The sequence below is a fragment of the Gadus macrocephalus genome, chromosome 9 (assembly GCF_031168955.1).
Source record: "Gadus macrocephalus chromosome 9, ASM3116895v1".
Classification (NCBI taxonomy): Eukaryota; Metazoa; Chordata; class Actinopteri; order Gadiformes; family Gadidae; genus Gadus; species Gadus macrocephalus.
In genome coordinates, this window is record NC_082390.1 from 9,678,237 (window position 1) to 9,698,295 (window position 20,059).

Here is a 20,059-nt window from a genome sequence, read left to right on the forward strand (position 1 = left end):
TCGTCATGATTATGTTTGAGGAACCGCTGACCTGAGGCAGAGCCATGAGAGGGTCGCCCAGGGAGTGGAGGGTGGTGACAGACCTGAAGGTGGTGTCTGAGACCAGAGGGTGGTCTAGGAGACCAGAGGGTGGTGTTTGAGACCAGAGGGTGGTGTATGAGAACAGAGGGTGGTGTCTGGGACCAGAGGGTGGTGTCAGACCAGAGGGTGGTGTATGAGACCAGGGGGCGGTGTCTGAAACCAGAGGGTGGTGTCTGAGACCAGAGGGTGGTGTATGAGACCAGATGGTGGTGTATGAGAACAGACGGTGGTGTCAGACCAGAGGGTGGCGTCTGAGAGCAGAGGTTGGTCTAGGGTGGTGTAGGAGACCAGAGAGCGGTGTAGGAGACCACAGGGTGTTGTCCGGGACCAGAGGATAGTGTCACACCAGAGGGTGGTGTCTGGGACCAGAGGATAGTGACAGACCAGAGGGCGGTGTTCACATGGACACCGGAAGCGTCTTGTGAGGCCCTGCCGTCTAGACCTGTGACGGTTCCTGAGAAAAACAGCTGGTGCATGTGGGAACTCTGAGGACAACCGACTGTAAACAACGGGCGGACTTGTCTCTAGGCTTCTGCATAATGTGTAATGGGGATGGATGCTATCACTACTCTATCGATGGTCCATCATTAATCTATTGATGGTCCATCACTACACTATTGATGGTCCATCACTACACTATTGATGGTCCATCACTAGTGTAGTCCTCTGATGGTCCATCACTAGTCTATTGATGGTCCATCACTAGTCTAGTCCTCTGATGGTCCATCACTAGTGTAGTCCTCTGATGGTCCATCACTAGTCTATTGATGGTCCATCACTAGTCTAGTCCTCTGATGGTCCATCACTAGTCTATTGATGGTCCATCATTACACTAGTGATGGACCATCACTAGTGTAGTCCTCTGATGGTCCATCACTAGTCTAGTCCTCTGATGGTCCATCACTACACTATTGATGGTCCATCACTGATGGTCTTCATTAGTTGCCGATTTGGGATCAGTTTTCCTCTCAGTTGCTCCTGGTCTCTGGTGATCATCAACAGGCTCTTCCCTGGTTGTAGATTGGAGATCAGTCTGAATCGTGTTTCCCAGGTGACGCGCATTCCAATGGAATCAGTTTCCCCCTGGATGAATCGTTTCTCCCCCCCTTAGTTCTGGTTCTGGACCAGGTCCTTCCTAATAGGTCTGATCCGCGACGGACCCCTCCAGAGACCGCTCTGCCATGTGGGATTATCTTCAGATGGTTCATCTGTGTGGTTAACCAGAATATCTCCATTAGACACGAGTCTTATCTTCTCCACATGAAATCAGCAGAACTGAAATCTTCTGTGTCCAATCAGGAGGCCTGAAATCAAATCAGAGGCCTGTATTTATTTATTCAAAGACTGTAGGCCAGGGGTCTGCTGGAGGATCGATCGCCCACCAAGCTGCACTCAACAACAACTATTAGAGAGGCCAGCATTGAGAAAGCCTGTTTTCAAAGTAAAAGTCCCCCAGGAGGTTAGCCTCCAACACCCGACGCCCTCAGCTCGTCCATGTTTCAAAGTAGAAGGAAACTCATTTAAAAAGAGATTTAAGGTGCCACTCCAAACCCTCCATTACCACCACCGACGCCCGACAGTAAAACTAAACAACATTTTTCATCGTAAACCAGTCAAAGCAACATAATGCTGGTGCTGTGAGGCACGCTCTATGAATGATTGACATAAAGGTCATTACGGCACCCAGCAACGGCAATCCAAGCGACAAATTTATTCAAAACACTGCAGGGGGGCGAGTTTATGAGCGGGACAGAGGAGATGTGTTCTCAAACCCTGATCAGAGAATTCACAGTTCTGGACCAGATATTAACGAACACGTCTGTTCCAGGAGCATAACAACATTGGATTAGGATTGGATTGGTTAACGCTCCAACAAACACAACACATGTCAAGTTCACAGAAGATGTCACAATCACATTAAATACCTTTGAATTAAAAATGATGCAAGAGAAAACACATCACACACAAGCCTTGTGCCATGGGCAGCTTACATACAATCTATGAATGTTTATCAGAGATAATGAGTCACCACTGTCATGAAAACTGTTCGGGAAACATTCCGTCTCATATGTTTTTAAATAATTGTAATTGCATTTACTGTTTTTTTTTTGTAGGTCCTGAAACATCAGGACAGGCTCTGGAGCCCCACACAGAACCTCCCCCTCCTCTCTGACCACTGAAACATCAGGACTGATTCTGACGATCCACACAGATCCCCCCCTTCTCTCTGACCACTGAAACATCAGGACTGACACTGACAATCCACACAGATCTCTCCCCCTCCTCCACGCCTCGCTGACCGCTGATATCCCCCCGGTGGCGAGAGTCTGGTTCTCTGTGCTAATTGGTCCCCAGAGGGGCGGATCTTGTTCCCCCGGCGGTGCTGGATGACTGGTCGGTTCCTCTCCGGGGCACGTCCCACATTTTGATTGACCACCGAGTGCCAGGAGCCAGACCTGTGAAGTCTGGACTAGAGATAGAATAAGACCTTTAGCGCACGCAAGGCCGTGTGTGGTGTTGGGTGGTGGTTCCACCAGGATTATGGTTCCTCTCGAGGTGGTGTTGGGTGGAGGTTCCTCTAGGGGTGGTGATTCCTCTAGAGGTGGCGTTGGTTCCTCTAGAGGTGGTGTTGGGTGGTGGTTCCTCCAGAGGTGGTGTTGGGTGTTGGTTCCTCTAGAGGTGGTGTTGGTTCCTCTCGAGGTGGTGTTGGGTTTTGGTTCCTCTATAGGTGGCGTTGGGTGGTGATTCCTCCAGAGGTGGTGTTGGGTGGTGGTTCCTCTAGAGGTGGTGCTGGGTGGTGATTCCTCCAGAGGTGGTGTTGGGTGGTGGTTCCTCTAGAGCTGGTGCTGGGTGGTGGTTCCTCCAGAGGTGGTGTTGGGTGGTGGTTCCTCCGGGGATTGTTGGTTCCTCAGTGCTTGGAGGTGAGCGTCAGGGGGGAGGACACTCTGAAGATCTGAGGCAGCATGTTGCTGAGCTGGTAGAACATCTCATCAGAGATGGTCTGTGGACAACAGAAGGAGAGAGGCTGCGGGTGAGAGGCCATCACATCTCCAAAAACACAGAACCACAGAAACACCTCGCAGACGCAGAAGATATGGGAAAGCAGGCACACAAAATGCCAGCCTTTGAACAACTTTAATCCTAATTCAGTCGTTTAAATACTTCCCCTTCAATATTCAATAACCTCACAGCTCCCCCACCCCTGTCAGTAGGGCCCTTCTCAAGCGGAGTCTTTTGGTTTCCTGCTTCCAAAACGATGACCAGAGAGTGGATTTTAATCCGGTGTTGTGGTTCAGGAGACGTCCTGTTGTGGTGATGACCTCCGACCCTCTACCCCGGCCTTTGAGGCCGAGCGGTGATCGGTTACCTTGGGGAATGCGTGGCGGCTGAGTGTGGCATCGATGCAGCGCCGCAGCCCTGCAAACGCTGAGAGGCTGTGACGACCATGAGCCTAGTCTCGTGACCAGCTAGGATCAGGGTGACTATCCTGACACATTGTCAAACCAGACGGTAGACGTCCCGGTTTAGACTCAGGGCTTCCAGGTGAGGGCCACTCACCTGGGGCACCAGGAACTGGACGGTGCGGGAGATCCCACCGTCCCACGAGACCATCTCCATCATGAAGCCTGCGGGCGGAGACAGGAGGATTACAAGCAGGGTTGAGAACCATTATTTCTCAGCCCTGCCCAAGTAGCCTCAATAAAGTTAGAGAACTTAACATAAGACTTCCTTTACTACGGCAGCAGTGTTGGTGCTATGGCGTGTTAATGTGTTGTCGTGTGGTGGTAATATTACAAGGTTTTTTTTCTCTTCACCTTTGACACACTTGAAGACCAACTCGGCTCTCTTCAGACACCATGGGATGGTCATCTCCTGCATAGCAAGTAGGAGGAGAAGAGGAGAAGATCAGAAAACATCTCAATCAGGTCCCCATGTGGTTTGTGTTGCTCAATTGTTGACTCCGGTCTAGCAGACAGGGTAGGAGTTTGTTTTCACTCTGTCTGCCAGCTGTTTCCTGAGATTCCTTGGCATTTTCTACTTCCTGACCACGTCAACCAATCGGGGCACAGCACACCACCTGACCACTTAATGACAGTTTCCAGTGTTGTCAACGTGGTACTCACCACAACCTCCAGCTGGAGCTTCCTGAAGTTCTACCACCGCCGCCCAAAAAGGCTCCTCTCACTTCCACTGGGATACACTGACGACTAGAAACGGGTTCCTCTCAAACCTGTAGCCAGGGAGACCACACTCTGGTCTCTCCATGTAAAAATGTCCAGTCAGGTCGATGTTATTAGTATAGCCCTTAATCACAGTTAGTCTCAAAGGGCCTCACACTATACCCCCCCCCCCCCCCCCCCCCCCCCCCTCCCCCCCCCCCCACCAAACCTTTAACACTCTAAAGGGCAAAGGAACGCTAAAGGAAGAAACCTTATGTTGTACGTCCTCTAACTTAATAATAGTACCCAGCATTGTGTAGCGTCTTATCCTAGCTTAATCTTTGTTGTATACGGGGAACGGGTTAACCTAGTGATCGTTACTGCTTGGCACTTGATTCTATGAACATCCTTACTGCTCCGACAGAGATGTATTGTTGTTTCTCTTTCTTTTGACAAATCCACTTATTGTAAATCACTTTGGAAGCGTCTGCTAAATAACCTGAATGTAACCGTTAATGTGAACAAGACGGAACACAAATCTCTCCTTCCTGGGACCGGTAGGCTGCACCTAGTGCAGATCTGTCCTCTTTGCCTCAGGGATGGGTAGGTTGGCACTAGGTGGAGGCCATACCAACGTCACATTAGACCGCAGACGGGTCTGTGTGGTGCAGCGGTTTGTTTTTTTTCCTTCTCTTCCCAGTCCTCTCTCTACCTCCCTGCCCTGCCCCGCCACGTCTGGCGCTGGGGCTCGCTGCCAGAGGAGCTCTCCTCTCGCTACGATGAAGATGCGCTGAACCGACCAAGCCCTTCGTCCTCCTCACCAGCCGGGGGGGGGAGGAGCTGGCGTAGTCCAACATGTCCTCCGTCGCTCAGCAGTCCTCCAACCCCCAGGAATACATCTGACCACGGCTCGGTGTCTGCTGCAGCGTGGGTCTGCTCTGACCAGCTACACTCTCCCCCCTGCGGTCTGAACCAGCTACAGTATGGAACCCGTTCAAATATGTGAACACATCTCGTTCACATACACACGCGTGTGTGAGTGTGAGTGTGTGTGTGCCTCTGACATGGTGTGTGTGTGTGTGTGTGTGTGTGTGTGTGTGTGTGTGTGTGTGTGTGTGTGTGTGTGTGTGTGTGTGTGTGTGTGTGTGTGTGTGTGTGTGTGTGTGTGTGTGTGTGTGTGTGTGTGTGTGTGTACCTCTGACATGCTGTGGGCCAGCAGCAGGGGGATGGTGTGTGTGTGTGTGTGTGTGTGTACCTCTGACATGCTGTGGGCCAGCAGCAAGGGGATGGTGTGTGTGTGTGTGTACCTCTGACATGGTGTGTGTGGTTGTGTGTGTACCTCTGACATGATGTGTGTGTGTGTGGTTGTGTGTGTGTGTACCTCTGACATGCTGTGGGCCAGCAGCAGGGGGATGGTGTGTGTGTGTGGTTGTGTGTGTACCTCTGACATGATGTGTGTGTGTGTGTGTGTGTGTGTGTGTGTACCTCTGACATGCTGTGGGCCAGCAGCAGGGGGATGGTGTGTGTGTGTGTGTGTGTGTACCTCTGACATGCTGTGGGCCAGCAGCAGGGGGATGGTGTGTGTGTGTGTGTGTGTGTGTACCTCTGACATGCTGTGGGCCAGCAGCAGGGGGATGGTGATGGTGGTGATGTCGTGGGTGCAGCAGACCTTCAGAAGGTTCCTCAGGCCCATGATGGCGGGGTCCCGGGCCGTGATGTTGCCCAGGCGCACGTGGTCGTCCACACACAGGTGGAACACCACGTGCACCTCCGACAGGTTGGAGTGGCGGGAGATGTAGAACTCACCTGGGGAGGGGGAGGGGGAGAGAGAGAGAGAGAGAGAGAGAGAGAGAGAGAGAGAGAGAGAGAGAGAGAGAGAGAGAGAGAGAGAGAGAGAGAGAGAGAGAGAGAGAGAGAGAGAGAGAGAGAGAGAGAGAGAGAGACATGTTATGTCTTGTTCCTGTACTGCCCTTGGTGGGCAGTGTTTGTGGCCCTCTGCTCTGTGATTAATTAATGATAATTAAGGTGGGTGTTCCACCTGGTACGATGTTGGACGGGTTCCGCTCCAGATGTTTGTTCTTGTCCTCGGCGCCGTTCCTCTTGACCTCTAACAGGAGAAGAAGGACACATCAGCATAGAGTGTAGAGAAGAGGTGGTGTTGCTAGAGGGGGTGTCACTACAGAGGAGAGGTGGTGTTACTACAGAGTAGAGTGGGTGTTACAAGAGGTGGTGTTACTACAGAGTAGAGTGGGTGTTACAAGAGGTGGTGTTACTAGCGGTGGTGTTTCCACCTGGGTTTTCCCTCTGCTTGCTGCTGCGCTGGGCGCGGGCGTACAGCGCCACCTGCTGCACCACCTCCAGCTGCTCCTCCACCCGAGGGAAGTGGAAGTCTGTGCACTCCACCGCCACCGTGGCGAAGTCTGGGGAGGAACCACGAGGATTAACACCACCCAGAAGGACTAACCCCACACAGAAGGAATAACCCCACCCACAAGGACTAACCCCTACCCAAGAGGACTCACCCAACCCACAAGGACTAACCCCACCCAAGAGGACTAACCCCACCCAAGAGGACTAATTCCACCCAAAAGGACTAACCCCAACCACGAGGACTAACCCCACCCAAGAGGATTAACCCCACCCACGAGGACTAACCCCACCCAAGAGGACTAACCCCACCTACAAGGACTAACCCCACCCACGAGGACTAACCCCACCCACGAGGACTAACCCCACCCACGAGGACTAACCCCACCCACGAGGACTAACCCCACCCACGAGGACTAACCCCACCCACGAGGACTAACCCCACCCACGAGGACTAACCCCACCCAGAAGGATTTACCCCACCCACAAGGACAACGTGTAAGTCGTTGTGACTCCAGTTTTCAAACTCCCACGATGAAGCAAAGGTCCTCCTCCCCCTGACCCCGGTGACCTCTGACCTCTCTTGATGCCGCTGTAGGAGTTGACCCTGTTGTCGACCAGCAGCACCAGGCCGCACAGCGAGGAGGAGTACAGCGACAGCGCCGTCTGCAGCCGCCGCAGCTTGGCCCCGCCCCGGCCGTGGCGCCCGTGCTTACAGAAGTCCAGGACGTCAGCGCGCAGAAGACGGAGGTTGTGCATCGTCTTCAGCTGGGCTCCTGGGGGGGGGGGGGGGGGGGGGTACACAATGCACATACGTTACGCACACTAGTTACACACACGCATAAGGTAGGAGAAAGAAAGAGTGGACATAGTGAACGTAGGGAAGTCGGTGTTCTGAACAGGTACGACAGGTTGGTGTAAGAACAGGGAGGTGCATTGGGAGGCAGGAATGTACCTAGGTGGTCATGTGACAGGCGGTACCTAGGTGGTCAGGTGGTACCTAGGTGGTCATGTGACAGCGGTACCTAGGTGGTCATGTGACAGCGGTACCTAGGTGGTCATGTGACAGCGGTACCTAGGTGGTCATGTGACAGCGGTACCTAGGTGGTCATGTGACAGTGGTACCTAGGTGGTCATGTGACAGCGGTACCTAGGTGGATGGTGAAGCTCTCCTCCAGAAGAGGCTGCTCTTCGTACAGACGCGCCCCGGCCTCAGAGTCCTCCATCTGGCTGGGCTGCATCATGATCTCCTCACTGAGGACGGACAGACAGACAGACAGACAGACAGACAGGAAGAAGGCCGCTTCATAATGGACGCCAAGGGAAACACCGTAACTCTCTTATCTCTCTCGTCTCTCCCTCTTACGTTCTCAGTTTCTCTCCAACGGTATGCCTCTCTCTCCCACGATCCCCAGTCTCCCAGTCCCCTCTCAGTCTGTCTCCCCCTCAGTCGGTCTCCCTTCTCAGTTGTATCCCCCTGTCTCCCCCTCAGTCTGTCTCTCCCCTGTCTCCCCCTCAGTTGTATCCCCCTGTCTCCCCCTCAGTCTGTCTCTCCCCTGTCTCCCCCAGACCTACTTGATCTTGCTGCTGTTGGAGGCCCTCTGCAGGTCGCGGTGCAGCTTGATGACCCACTCCTGGTACTCCTTCTTCTGGATCTCTGACATGTGCTTCAGCTCGCTGGCCCAGCGGTTCTCCAGCACCTGGACACGCACGGGGTCAGAGGTCAACGCATGGGGTCAGGGGTCGGCACACGGGGTCAGAGGTGAACGCACAGGGTCAGAGGTCAACACACGGGGTCAGAGGTCAACGCACGGGCTCAGAGGTCAACGTACAGGGTCAGAGGTCAACGCACGGGGTCAGAGGTCAACGCACGGGGTCAGAGGTCAACGCACGGAGACAGGGGGAAGAGAACAGAGGTAAACTCAGACGCTCAGAAAGGCTCAGGAACCCCAGACTGACCTGCCGAGCTTCAAAGTGCTGCGAGGCGACGGTGTTGACGTCCTGGTCGCTCAGAGTGTTTCCCAGCTCCTGCATCACACTAGTCATCTCTGAGGCCTGTCTGGACCACAGAGAGAGGGACAGAGAGAGGTGTTACACAGAGCAGGGTGTTACACTCTGCATTCATTTAGCGCTTCTCTAACCTGTGGCCTCTCAAAATACACACATCCACCCACACAGGTCTCAGGGTGGACTAACCCTCCTGATGAAGGGGTGAGGTCTGTTAACTACTAACACTCTTGAGGAAGGGGTGAGCTCTCAGGGTGATGAAGGGGTGAGCTGTGAGGGTGATGAGGGGTGAGCTGTGAGGGTGATGAGGGGTGAGCTGTGACGGTGGTGAGGGGTGAGCTGTGAGGGTGGTGAAGGGGTGAGCTGTGAGGGTGATGAAGTGGTGAGCTGTGAGGGTGATGAAGTGGTGAGCTTTGAGGATAATGAGGGGTGAGCTCTTAGGATGATGAAGGGGTGAGCTGTGAGGGTGATGAGGGGTGAGCTGTGAGGGTTCCCTCACCTCTCCTGCAGCTGCTTCAGCTCCATGTCCCTCTCCCCGATGAGCTCGGCGATGCTGAGGCAGTAGTTGTGCTCCAGGTTGAGCAGCGTCTCCGAGGCGGGCGAGTGGATCAGCTCGTGGTACACCTCCGCAAAGTCCTCGTCCCAGCTGGCCTCCTCGGGGCGCGCGTGCTCCAGGGACGTCTGCACGCACAAACACACACACACACACACACACACACGGGGGCACATACACACACACGCACGCACACATGAACACACACAAAGCCATGCACACGCACATGCACACATAAACACACAGACCGGTACAAACCCACAAACCTCCATTAGCCTGGCAGTATACACGTCTAATGGAGTCCCTAAACGCCGGCTCCTACAGTAACTGATCCGGCGGCTCCATGAAGGGGGAGGGGGGGCTGCGGTACGCGGCGGTACCCACCTCGGCGTAGGCCTTGGCCCAGGCGCTGGTGAGGCCGTTGATGTCAGTGTCCCCGGAGCTCAGTCGACTCAGGGCTAGCTCTGCCTCCCGGTCGTAGTCCCGGATGCTGTTTGTCTCCACGAAGGACGACAGCGAACTCCTGAGCTCTAGGAGAGGAGAGGAGAGAGGAGAGAGGAGAGAGGACACGGCGGTCACACTAAGACCACAAAGCAGATCAGATGGATCTCTTTTGGTGGACCTCCACCCAGACGGCCCGAGTTCTACCTCACAATGCAGGGGGTTCGTAGTTGACACCGCCGTCGGTTTGTGAATGGGTGCATGAATGGGTGAATGTGTGGTAATATTGTAGAGCGCTTTGAGGGGCCACTGGTTAGAAAAGCACTGTATTAATGCAGTCCGTTCAACACAGTTCTGTCCTCAGTAAACAGAGCCGGGCCTCACCGTCCTCCACGAAGCAGGGGATCTTGTGCAGCAGCATCAGGCGGCCATGCAGGTCGCTGACGTTGTCCTTCACGGGGAACTGGAGAGGAACCTTCAGCTCACACTGGTGCTGGCCCGCCTTGAACCCAAACACAAGGTCCCGCTCCACCGCCCCGCTCGCCTTGGCCTTGTTCTTCTTCATGGTCGGGTCTGCTGGTCACAGTCAGATGCAGACAGCGGTTGGTTGAGGACCAACCACGCAGAGCTTAGGCATGAATACATATTCGGCCAGATTAATATCTCATCTCATTGCGGACGGAACAAAAAGACGACATCAACATTACCTGCAGAGAGGAACCAGGCGGACTTTGAGGTCAGCTGACCCGCGGTCAGGTGACCGCCGTTTATGAAGCGCAGTACGTTTCAGCCCAGCCTCAATTTACTCCAAATTAGATGTTTGCATTCATTTAAAAGGTCTCGGCCACTTGAACATGTCGGGATTGTTGCTTCACGATAAGATTTCAGCAAAACACTAAACCGGTACTGACGAAAAGTGTTTACTTCCGGTTTCCAACAGTGTTGGAGTGTGTCTCCCTCTGTCGGTAACACATCAGCATTACTACCTCCAGGGTTTTAATATTATATTATAAAAGGCAACCGATTATTACAGAAAACACATCAGAAAGGTAAAAAACAAAAGATGAAGTTCTTAATTTAATTACTATTAGTTTTCATTAATTGTATTTTAACTATCAAAATAAGCCATTTGCTATAATCAGGTGTTAAACAAGCCCTGTAGCCTATGCATAACTATTTAATAACTATATTTAACTATAAAGAAGCAAACACCAATGAAAGACGAAGACAGAGAACCTATTCTAACTTTAAGGTGAAAAACAAACCGCTTTCTATAGCACTAGAATCCTTATTGAATACTCAAATAAGTAGCCAACAACTAATTGGTGAATTATTTCTTATTATTTTCTAAATTATACTTTGTAGGATTATTTATGTTTCTTTTTTCTTTATTACTTTGGGAACTGTAGTGTACAAATGTTTTTTTTAATATTTGTCTTTTAAATATAAATAAACCATAGCATATTACAATGTTATGAGAGTGTGTCTTTGGAGACGATACAGACAGTTTTCTGGTTTATTTTCTAACATTACGTGTAGGCCTATTTAAGTAGCCTATTTAATATCTGGATGCTGTCAACCTCTCATCTCAGCAGGCCTACTATATGGCCCTGTGCACCTGAGCCCCCCTCCCAGACAACCTGCAGGCTTCCTGCACATCCACCGACCTCCCGCGGCTCGGACCTCTGACCCCGGCCCCTGGCATCCCAGATACGCCAGCGGCAGCTTCTGAAAGACAGGTAGTCCTCCAGTTTGGTAAATGAGTGAGCCGGTTTATCGACCCGTGTTTAAATAGACCTCTTGGACCCTGTCCTCCTGCAGTAGTGCAGTGGGTCCGCCAGCAGCGTTAGGACCGAGACCTCCAGCCAACCACCGTCTGCCCTCCGACCATGCAGCCCGTCCTCCTCACTCTGGTCCTGGCCGCGGTGCTCCTACACGTCCCGCTGGTTTCCCCCGCGGCGCTGCGGGAGAAGGCAGCGGCCGAGCGGCGTGGGTCCGGCCGGGGGAAGAGAGCCGAGAGTTATGTCGCTACGAGGCGGTTCCCCCTCAAGCTGACCCGCAGGAGAAGCGTCCATCGCAACGATATGGGTAAGGTTATTAGAGAATTTTATTAAGTTATAAAAAAAATTGCCTAACTCAATCAATGACTGCTGGGGATCGTTTTGAGTTATGTTATGAGTCAATTTAATCTCCTTTTAATTAACTCGAATGTTAACTCGCACCCGCCCCCCTCTTCCCATCACAGGACAAGAGACGACCAACTTTGTGTCAATATTTGATTTGAGGCGCAAACAGATTTTATGTGAGGAACATTACAGAGATCAACAGAACCCGGTGAGTTCAGGTCACATGTGAACTGAATCCTGTACCTCCTTAAATAAAACTGCAAATAAAACAATGAGTTTATGCTGATCTTCCCTTCTCCACCCCCCATGAGACTCAGGATGGAGCCGGGGTGGCGTGTCTGCTCGGGGACCTCTGGTTCGTCCTCGGGTCCCGGAGCGGCCCGGCCTGGAGAACCAATCAGGTATCACCTTCACTCTCCTCTTCCCCGCGGAGGAATCTCCCAGTGCGCCACCTGCTGAGTAGACGGAGGCGGGCCGACCGGGTGAACCCCTCCGTCCCGCTGAGGTCCGACCGGGTGAACCCCTCCGACCCGCTGCGGTCCGAGTCCCATCCTGGGAACCCGGCCCACGGGCCCCAGGACCCGGAGGTTTCGGAGCAGGACCAGGCGGGCGCCGTGTCCAAGGAGACCATCACCTCCTGCGACGACCCCCTCAAGGTGTTGCATTCCGTCCGCCCGATCAGTCCCATCAAGACCAGCATCGCGGAGCGGGCCGACCACGACTAGGCCTGGACCAGGATTAGGCCTGGACCAGGACGAGGTCTAGACCGACCGACCGACCGACCAGACTGACGCTGAAACACCCTGACGTGTTGAGGCGTTTCATGGACTGACAGATCAACTCAACGCTCAATGCGTTGGTCTTTGGAACGGGGAACATCTAAACATCAAACCGGTGTCATAACCAGAGTGATCCGACCAAAGATCTGAACCGAACCGGTCCGAACCTGTTCAGACGGCCCGTCGCGCTCCTTCTCGGATTCCCGTGGATTCATGCCCCATATAAAGATTGAAGCACTTTGAAATGTTTGATAGGAACCATGGAGTCAGAGAGAGTTTAATAATGGAGGGTTGAGTCACTAATTATGGAGAACGTGGTTCCTGATCCTGACGTCCTCATGGGGTCCGTCCTAATGGTCCCCATGGGTCTAGGAGCTGCTCCTGAAGGCCCAGGGTGACTCTGCAAAACAGTGTTTTAACCTCATGTCCTTTCACCTACAAAGTTAAATGTTAACTGAGTCAGCATCCAGTAGGCTACCTGGCACTGCGTTTTAGAAATATGTAAACGGTTAGAAATTACGCAAATGTTTAATCACGGATGCTAAATTGTTTTTTTGTTGTGTTTTATTTGCCTGAAATGGAAAGTCTTTATTTGTGCAATTACAAGACGGACTACTGGTTATGTTGACCTCGACTTGGCTCTAGATTGGTTTGGTAATTTGCAAAACTCCAGACCCCATGGGGTTTGAATGTAGAAAAAATGAAAAATGAAGGATGATGGATTGATAATTTCTCACTATTTATTAGAAATATAAAAGGTTTGCCAGCCTCATAGTTACATATTGCATTGGGAGGTTAAAATATCAAACATGTAAATAAGACTTAAAGCTCAAGCATGTAAGAGGGGATCATTATGAAGCCGTTGATGACTTGTGATTGTTTATTGGTTAGTTAAACCCATTAAAACCAACACAGAGTTGTACATTTTAGCCAGACAACTCTGTGTTTGTTTGGACTGAGATGATTCAGGCTTTGGGCGTCTGGACTCAAAAAGAGTTGACCACGAGTTCTGGTCCCAGTTACCTGCGGCAAGGTGCCCGTCATCTTGGAGACAGAGACAGAGAGCTACACAGTAGGCTACTATAGTATTTATTAAAAATATATTTGAATCTGATGTTTTTATGTCTTTGTGTTCGTCATTCATCAAGGAATTTGCAGGTAAATTAATTACCCATGACAAAAGGGTAAGGGTAAGGTAATTATTCTTTATAGTTTGAACTTTTTACGATATCAAAACCTCGGTAAGACATGAAAGTTTCTAAAGAGAGACAGCAGAAGAGAACAATGTTAAAAAAAAATAAACAACCCATAAATTCACCCCCTTCCTCCTTATGACTGAATGAATACTTCCAGAATCAAAGTTCCATATAAAAGACAATACAAATACAGATTAAATTAAAAACATTGATTCCAGTGTTTCCATAACCAAGAGAACCTTGTATCGTTGCATTGCACATCTTAAACCTAAAGGATAGATGGGCGCCTGTAATTGCTTATTTTAGTTGGCCACCATGAAAGGGTGCAACACTGGTTTAGTAACCTTGTCAAGAAAATAGCTTGAAGCCTGAAGCGTACTTTTGTTTTTCTCTTGTTTGCCGAACAATATCGTTGTTTTTCCTTCGTCTGTTATTTTGAAAAAGCTGTTGTTAGAAATATAATTGTAAAAGCACGAATAAACACTTTGTTCCTAAAAAAAAAATCGGACTTAAAGCACCTTAAAAAAAAATTAAGTCTAGGGCAGACCATTTATTTGTAGAAGCATTTTTGTCACGAAAAAAATAACAACATGCATCCAGTCTCTGAGGTTGTTTCAGGCCTGAAATAAACCTGTCCGATCATTACATTTTGCCCTAATAAAAGCCTTCCAGAAGGCACGTTGGACCCGTTGCTAAAGCTTGCGTGCTAGTCGTGTGTTTTGGGGCAGGGGCTTGGAGGGAATCCTGGAATGAGGGGGGATGTTTTAGTTGGATCCTTTAAAGGTCCCGTGGCATGAAAATGTCACTTTATGAGGTTTTCTAACATTAATAATGAGTCCCCCTTGCCTATGGTCCCCCGGTAGCTAGAAATGGCGTTTCATTTCGATTTTGGCCCTATATATCGTCAGAAGGGGCCAAGTTACCTCCCCTTCTCTGCTTTGCCCACCCAGAGAATTTGGCCCGACAATGAGACAATGAGCTATGACTGTTGTACACTGCTTTGTCATTTGGATAGACATTCTGCTGTTGGTGTTATGGCGCATAACACGTCGGGTTCTCTGACATCTCTCGTATTTCTACGAGACTCGTAGTTGGGGTTATCTCAACTATGGTTGAGAAGGAATTTGGGGAAAGGAACTTTGGTTTTGACTCCCAGAAGTACCCGAACCACGACATGGAGGAGAAAGGTTGCCTACGATTGTCTCCCGCCGGAGCCCCGCTGACCGCTGCCGAGGCGCTCCACCTCCGCGGAGGTTGAATTACTTGAACGACTTCAAATACTGTATTAAGGGCCCACTAACACCTATATATAAGCATCCATAAAGTAGCATGCCATGGGACCTTTGAAAGTTGAGCTAACTGATGTTACCCGGTAAACTATTGTATCATTTTGTTCCAAATATTACCAATATATCATTAGATTGTAAATAAATCATGTTGAGCATGATACCATACATTTATGCCGTTATGCCTGATCGTGAAATATCCACATGTATTTCAAACAAGAACTGCATTGATCTCTTTATCGGCCTTGAACCAACCAACAGGTCAGTCGCTCTACAAGACTTTGCGCCCGGGCATTCACTTATGCAACTTGTAACCCCATGTTAGTGTTAGCACCCAGTCTGTTAGCATGTTAGCAGACTGATAGCACAACTTGTTAACACCTGATAGCTCATCTTGTTAACCCCAAGAAACATAATTCGAAGTAAATACAGGTCACTGATGATTTTGAGACATAAGATCAAAAAAGGTTTCACAGGCGAAAAAGCCCAAAGATTGAAGACACGGTTGTTTTTTGTGTTTACTGTATTGTGCTCACATTGCCCTTCCTCCCATCCTCTTCATCAGTTATAGTATAGAGCAGCATCATCAGTCATACGTTGCTCTGAATCATCTTCCTTATCGGCGCTAAGGTGGTGTGGGTGAAGTGAAGCATGGGTCTGCCTCCAGCCCGAAGGTTAATTGACAACAATGAAAGTAACTGATTGGCTACAGAGTCAACAGTTCAGCGGCATTCTGTTCTCGATATAGCCCAGACTCACCGATATAGATGGAGGAACTCATTAGAGAACACATTTATGTGATTCAATAACCAGGGTGTCCCAGCATGGAGCCGCGGGCCGGCTGTGACTGACACACACACACACACACACACACCATTTGAACAGAAAACGTAAAATAAGTTTCTAAAATCATCACTGATTTGGTTATCTTTTAACATCTACAGATCAGATAAAACAGAAGGCTATTGAGTGATCACTATGGAAGGATTAAAGGCAGTCTTTTGCACATTATGTCACATTGGTTGACATTCTCTTCATATGCCAACAGCATCAATAAACCAAATCATTAAAGATGGTTTGCTCCGTAGTCAACTACCCTCCTCCCCCACCCCCATGGTTATTTAAGGTGGTCCGCTCTGTGGACGAAGACCCCCCGGACCCCCCTGATGGCGAGCCCTCCCTGGTCCCGGGCGAGCGTGAGGACGAAGCGGGACAGGCCCGTGTTGGGGCTGAGCGACAGCATGTGGGCGTGGTCGACGCCGGGCGGCGGCGAGCAGCCCAGCGCCTGCAGCAGGTGGCGCACGGCCGAGCGGATGTAGGCGCCGTGACCCACCAGCAGGGCGTGGACCCCCGGGGCCCCCAGGGCCCCCAGCCCCTCGTCCGCCCGGCCCTCCGCCGGGGGGGAGACCAGAGGCTCTGATGCGGAGGGGACCGGTTCCGGGTGGTTGAGCCAGTGGTCGGCATCAATGCGGCGCAACATGGATTCTAGAAACATCCTGAAGCGCTCCGTCACCTAAAGGAGACGAGCAGGAACAACAACATCAGCAGAAGGACCGAGAAACACCAACAGTACCGGTCACTGGAGCCAGGTCCACACGCCTGGAAACATTGGCTTAGAGCCGGCATGCGGCTCAGGAGGTAGAGCGGGTCGGCTGGTAACCGGGAGATTCCTAGTTCGATCTCATTGATCGAGTGTCGAGCTGTCCCTGAGCAAGACACCGACCTCACCCTGACTGTTCCTGACGAGCTGGCTGTCGCCTTGCATGCTGACACCGCCGTCGGTGTGTGAATGTGTGTCAGGATTGTGCTTTGAGCGGCTACTGGTTAGAGTAGCGCTGCATAAATGCAGTCCATTGACCATTTATAGTCCCTCTCAAAAGCAGCTTCCATCCACCTGAAACTGATTATCAATGAGTCAGAAGTCGGACCATTAAATCGTGGTTCTGGTTTTGTGTTGAGGTCTGGCGCGTTGCAGACCTCAGCCCGGCGGTTCAGGGCAGGTGCATGAGGCACGTGTTGTAATGGGAAACACAGTTTCAGCTTTCGACTTTGGGAAAAGCAACTGAAAACTGAAACCACAGAGGTAATATTAAGCTTCATCGATCATGAAAACCACCGCCTAACCAACGGCTGAGTTCAAAACAATAGTACAATTGAATGACTGATTTCCAGTTTGGTCGACTACTCCAGACCCAACCCTCACTCTTATCCTCTCCCATCCTGAATCAAGAGGTCAGGACATGGAAACAACAGAAGGAAGTTGTGCGTGGTCATCCTCGAGGACTCACCCTCCAACCACTGGGTCGAATGGACCAAGACATAACAACCAACCGGTTGGCTCCGGTTCGCAGCTCTCCACGGTGACCCCCCGCCCACACGGCTGCCCCAGCACGTACATCAACACAGAACCAGCATTGAGCAGGTGACTTGTTAATCGCAAGCCAGTGACGGACATTGTGTGGGAGAAAGAGGTGTACTTTGATCAACCTCTCAACCCACGCACCCGGACCCGTGTCTCCGGCTCGCCGAGAGGGGAGAGAGGGGAGAGAGACCAGCACTCTCACAGAACCTACCGTAAGATGGAGAGGAGGCCACTACTCTGTGCTGACCCCTAGTGGTCAAGATACAGAACTGCAGTAGAATGAACATGTTCTTGGTATGTGTTGATTTACACTGGTCTGTCTCTCTGCGTGTGCGCGTGTGTGCGGGCGTGAGGACTGAGGCCGCCTGTTAACAAGCCTGTTCCGAACCAGTCCAGCAGCTGCACTCACCTGCTGCTCGCTCTCGCCCCCCGGTGCCACGAAGTCCACCGTCGTCTCACCAGCCGCCGCCGCCATCGCCCGGTACGCCTCCACCGGCCGGCCCTCCGCCACGCCGAAGCTCTGCCCACACCCCACACTGCGTCAGGGTTCATCATACTGGCCTGACGCAACATGCAACCAGTTAACCCGAGTTTTGGGGAACACCAACGCAGAGGGCAGGGTCTGCCAGGTGCTGTGACGGCTGTTTTTGACCCTGTGCAGCCTCAGTGGCCTCAGAGTCACCCAGCCTGAGTGGGACAGGCGAGGCTGCTGAAACCAGCCATCAACCACATCCCCAGATATCTACCACATGTGTGTATGGACAGAGAGGGGAACAGAACGCACCTTCTCCTTCAGTAGAGCGTCGCAGACCATCTCCAGACCAGCACCGCTGCTGTTGTGCTTCAGGATGACCTCTGCCGTCTGAACGGACACACAGGAAATAAACAGTTTAATTAGACAGTTTAAGAACCGTCAAACATCGTTGTGGGCAGAAACAGACATCAATGCACAAGTTATTAATACACTGGAGGACACTTTGTAAAAAAAGTATTCAATAATAAATAATGAACATCTTATAATAAATCCCACCTGACGGGCCCGCAGCATGCTGCTGACGAAGACGTTGGTGAAGGTGACGTCTCTCAGGTAACAGCCCGCCGCCTCCGCCTGCTGGACACCGGTCTCAGACAGACACGAGTCGATGGCCTGCCCTGGGGGACACACGGAACCACACGGGTTGGACCCACGCAGAACCACACGGGTTGGACCCACGCAGAACCACACGGGTTGGACCCACGCAGAACCACACGGGTTGGACCCACACGGAACCACACGGGTTGGACCCACGCAGAACCACACGGGTTGGACCCACGCAGAACCACACGGGTTGGACCCACACGGAACCACGCAGACCTTTGGGGGTCTGCTGGCCGGGGGGCTACGTACCTTGTAAGAGGCCGTCTTTGTTGAACTGCGTTTCCCCGCTGCAACAAATCAGTCAGCAGAACAACGTTGGTTAGACAAAACCCACAAGCAACTTTATATTGATATTTACATTGAGGGCATTTAGCAGACGCTTTGATCCAAAGCGACTTACAATAAGTACATGTCAGAAGAAGAGAAACAACGAATCGCTGGCGGTACATAATACGAGCTGTTCAACTTATAGTCCTAGTAGTATGAATGATCCTAAACTAAATAAAGATAGTGTGTGTGTGTGTGTGTGTGTGTGTGTGTGTGTGTGTGTGTGTGTGTGTGTGTGTGTGTGTGTGTGTGTATGTGTGTGTGTGTGTGTGCGCGTGCGTGTGCGTGTGTGTGTGTGATAAAGATAACGCTAAATGGTCGAGTGTAAGGCCAGATGGAGGCTTGTTGTGAACTGTGACATTTGGATGTGCTTCCACCCAGACTGACCGTGTTGGTGCAGTCTATAAATAGGCGACTTCCCCCAATATTCCAGATAATATACAGACACTACGTGAACGCTGTTTATTAAACAAAACATTGTGTTCCTTGCACCATGTCCACTATTAAAATCACAAGTGAAGTGAAGTAAACGGAGACTTGTTAGCCGCACACAATCCAACTAGGGTAGCAGCGCGACTGAAGCTCTGCAACAAGTTGACCCGAAACCATGAACCCTTCAGCGGTACTTACTGCCGGACCAGGGTGAAGGCCATGGTGAACAGTGTCATGGTGATGAAGAGGAGGAGAACGCTGTGTATGTGTAGAACACCAGTTGAACTGTCACATGTGCAGCTGCTCAGCGCTCTGACTACGGAGGCCCAAAGGAGACAAAGGGCGAACTCTGAAAAACGATTTCCTTAAGGTATCATTACATGACCTAAAACCTCAAACGGTTTAGTGTAGCACGTCAGACAATTGGTATTAGTGGAAGTGTAAACATATTAGTTTAGACGAAGTCCTTTATCTAAGGTCCAAAACACTTTCCACACAGGCCTAAAGGTCCCTCATGGTGAAGCTCAGCAGGGGGAATCTAGACCACTGAAAACACGTATGCTGTTTTATTTTATGTTGTTATTATATTATATTTTATTATATTACGTTATGTCTATCTTGATTTCCGTTGAACAAGCGCTCGAGGCACCCTTGGGCGATCAGAGCCGGGTGGCGCTTGAGCTGTGATCAATCTGATTGGACTGCAAACGAATCTAAGGGCGGAACGGTCAGCTCGATTGACCAATGGCTGGCTGTAGCCACGCATCCGAAGTGGGAATGAGGAGGGAGCTCGACCGGTAAAGG

The 20,059-nt window shown here is 51.1% G+C and overlaps 3 protein-coding genes and 1 long non-coding RNA gene across 8 annotated transcripts; 2 read left to right on the forward strand and 2 right to left on the reverse strand.

Moving 5' to 3' along the window:
- Positions 1-1,772: 1,772 nt before the first annotated feature.
- c9h12orf4 (chromosome 9 C12orf4 homolog) lies at positions 1,773-11,324 on the reverse strand. 4 transcript variants are annotated; one of them, XM_060061666.1, is made up of 15 exons: positions 11,190-11,324; positions 10,317-10,568; positions 9,994-10,182; positions 9,553-9,698; positions 9,115-9,296; positions 8,568-8,667; positions 8,184-8,308; positions 7,759-7,862; positions 7,187-7,384; positions 6,515-6,661; positions 6,280-6,348; positions 5,845-6,047; positions 3,897-3,954; positions 3,640-3,707; positions 1,773-3,082 (listed from the first exon to the last, which is right to left on the reverse strand). In XM_060061666.1, the coding sequence occupies exons 3-15, from the start codon at positions 10,172-10,174 to the stop codon at positions 2,990-2,992; spliced, it is 1,674 nt and encodes a 557-aa protein (XP_059917649.1). In that variant the 5' UTR covers positions 10,175-10,182; positions 10,317-10,568; positions 11,190-11,324; the 3' UTR covers positions 1,773-2,989. The 4 variants fall into 4 exon arrangements, with proteins under 4 accessions (XP_059917649.1, XP_059917650.1, XP_059917648.1 ...); XM_060061667.1 differs by lacking the exon at positions 11,190-11,324 and having other exon boundaries at positions 9,994-10,185; positions 10,317-11,166; XM_060061665.1 differs by lacking the exon at positions 11,190-11,324 and having other exon boundaries at positions 10,317-11,165.
- Positions 6,189-6,646, forward strand: LOC132465051 (uncharacterized). The gene is made up of 2 exons (XR_009527444.1): positions 6,189-6,430; positions 6,490-6,646. It is a non-coding gene; the product is annotated as an uncharacterized LOC132465051 (long non-coding RNA).
- Positions 11,325-11,348: 24 nt separating the features above from the next.
- On the forward strand, positions 11,349-13,632 carry LOC132465037 (uncharacterized). 2 transcript variants are annotated; one of them, XM_060061709.1, is made up of 3 exons: positions 11,349-11,697; positions 11,855-11,943; positions 12,047-13,632. In XM_060061709.1, exons 1-3 carry the CDS (start codon positions 11,499-11,501, stop codon positions 12,458-12,460), a joined length of 702 nt encoding a protein of 233 aa, XP_059917692.1. In that variant the 5' UTR covers positions 11,349-11,498; the 3' UTR covers positions 12,461-13,632. The 2 variants fall into 2 exon arrangements, with proteins under 2 accessions (XP_059917692.1, XP_059917694.1); XM_060061711.1 differs by having other exon boundaries at positions 12,053-13,632.
- tigara (TP53 induced glycolysis regulatory phosphatase a) lies at positions 13,061-19,609 on the reverse strand. Its single transcript, XM_060061704.1, has 6 exons — positions 19,454-19,609; positions 18,746-18,783; positions 18,389-18,510; positions 18,143-18,220; positions 17,768-17,878; positions 13,061-16,509 (listed from the first exon to the last, which is right to left on the reverse strand). Exons 1-6 carry the CDS (start codon positions 19,489-19,491, stop codon positions 16,114-16,116), a joined length of 783 nt encoding a protein of 260 aa, XP_059917687.1. The 5' UTR covers positions 19,492-19,609; the 3' UTR covers positions 13,061-16,113.
- Positions 19,610-20,059: the final 450 nt, after the last annotated feature.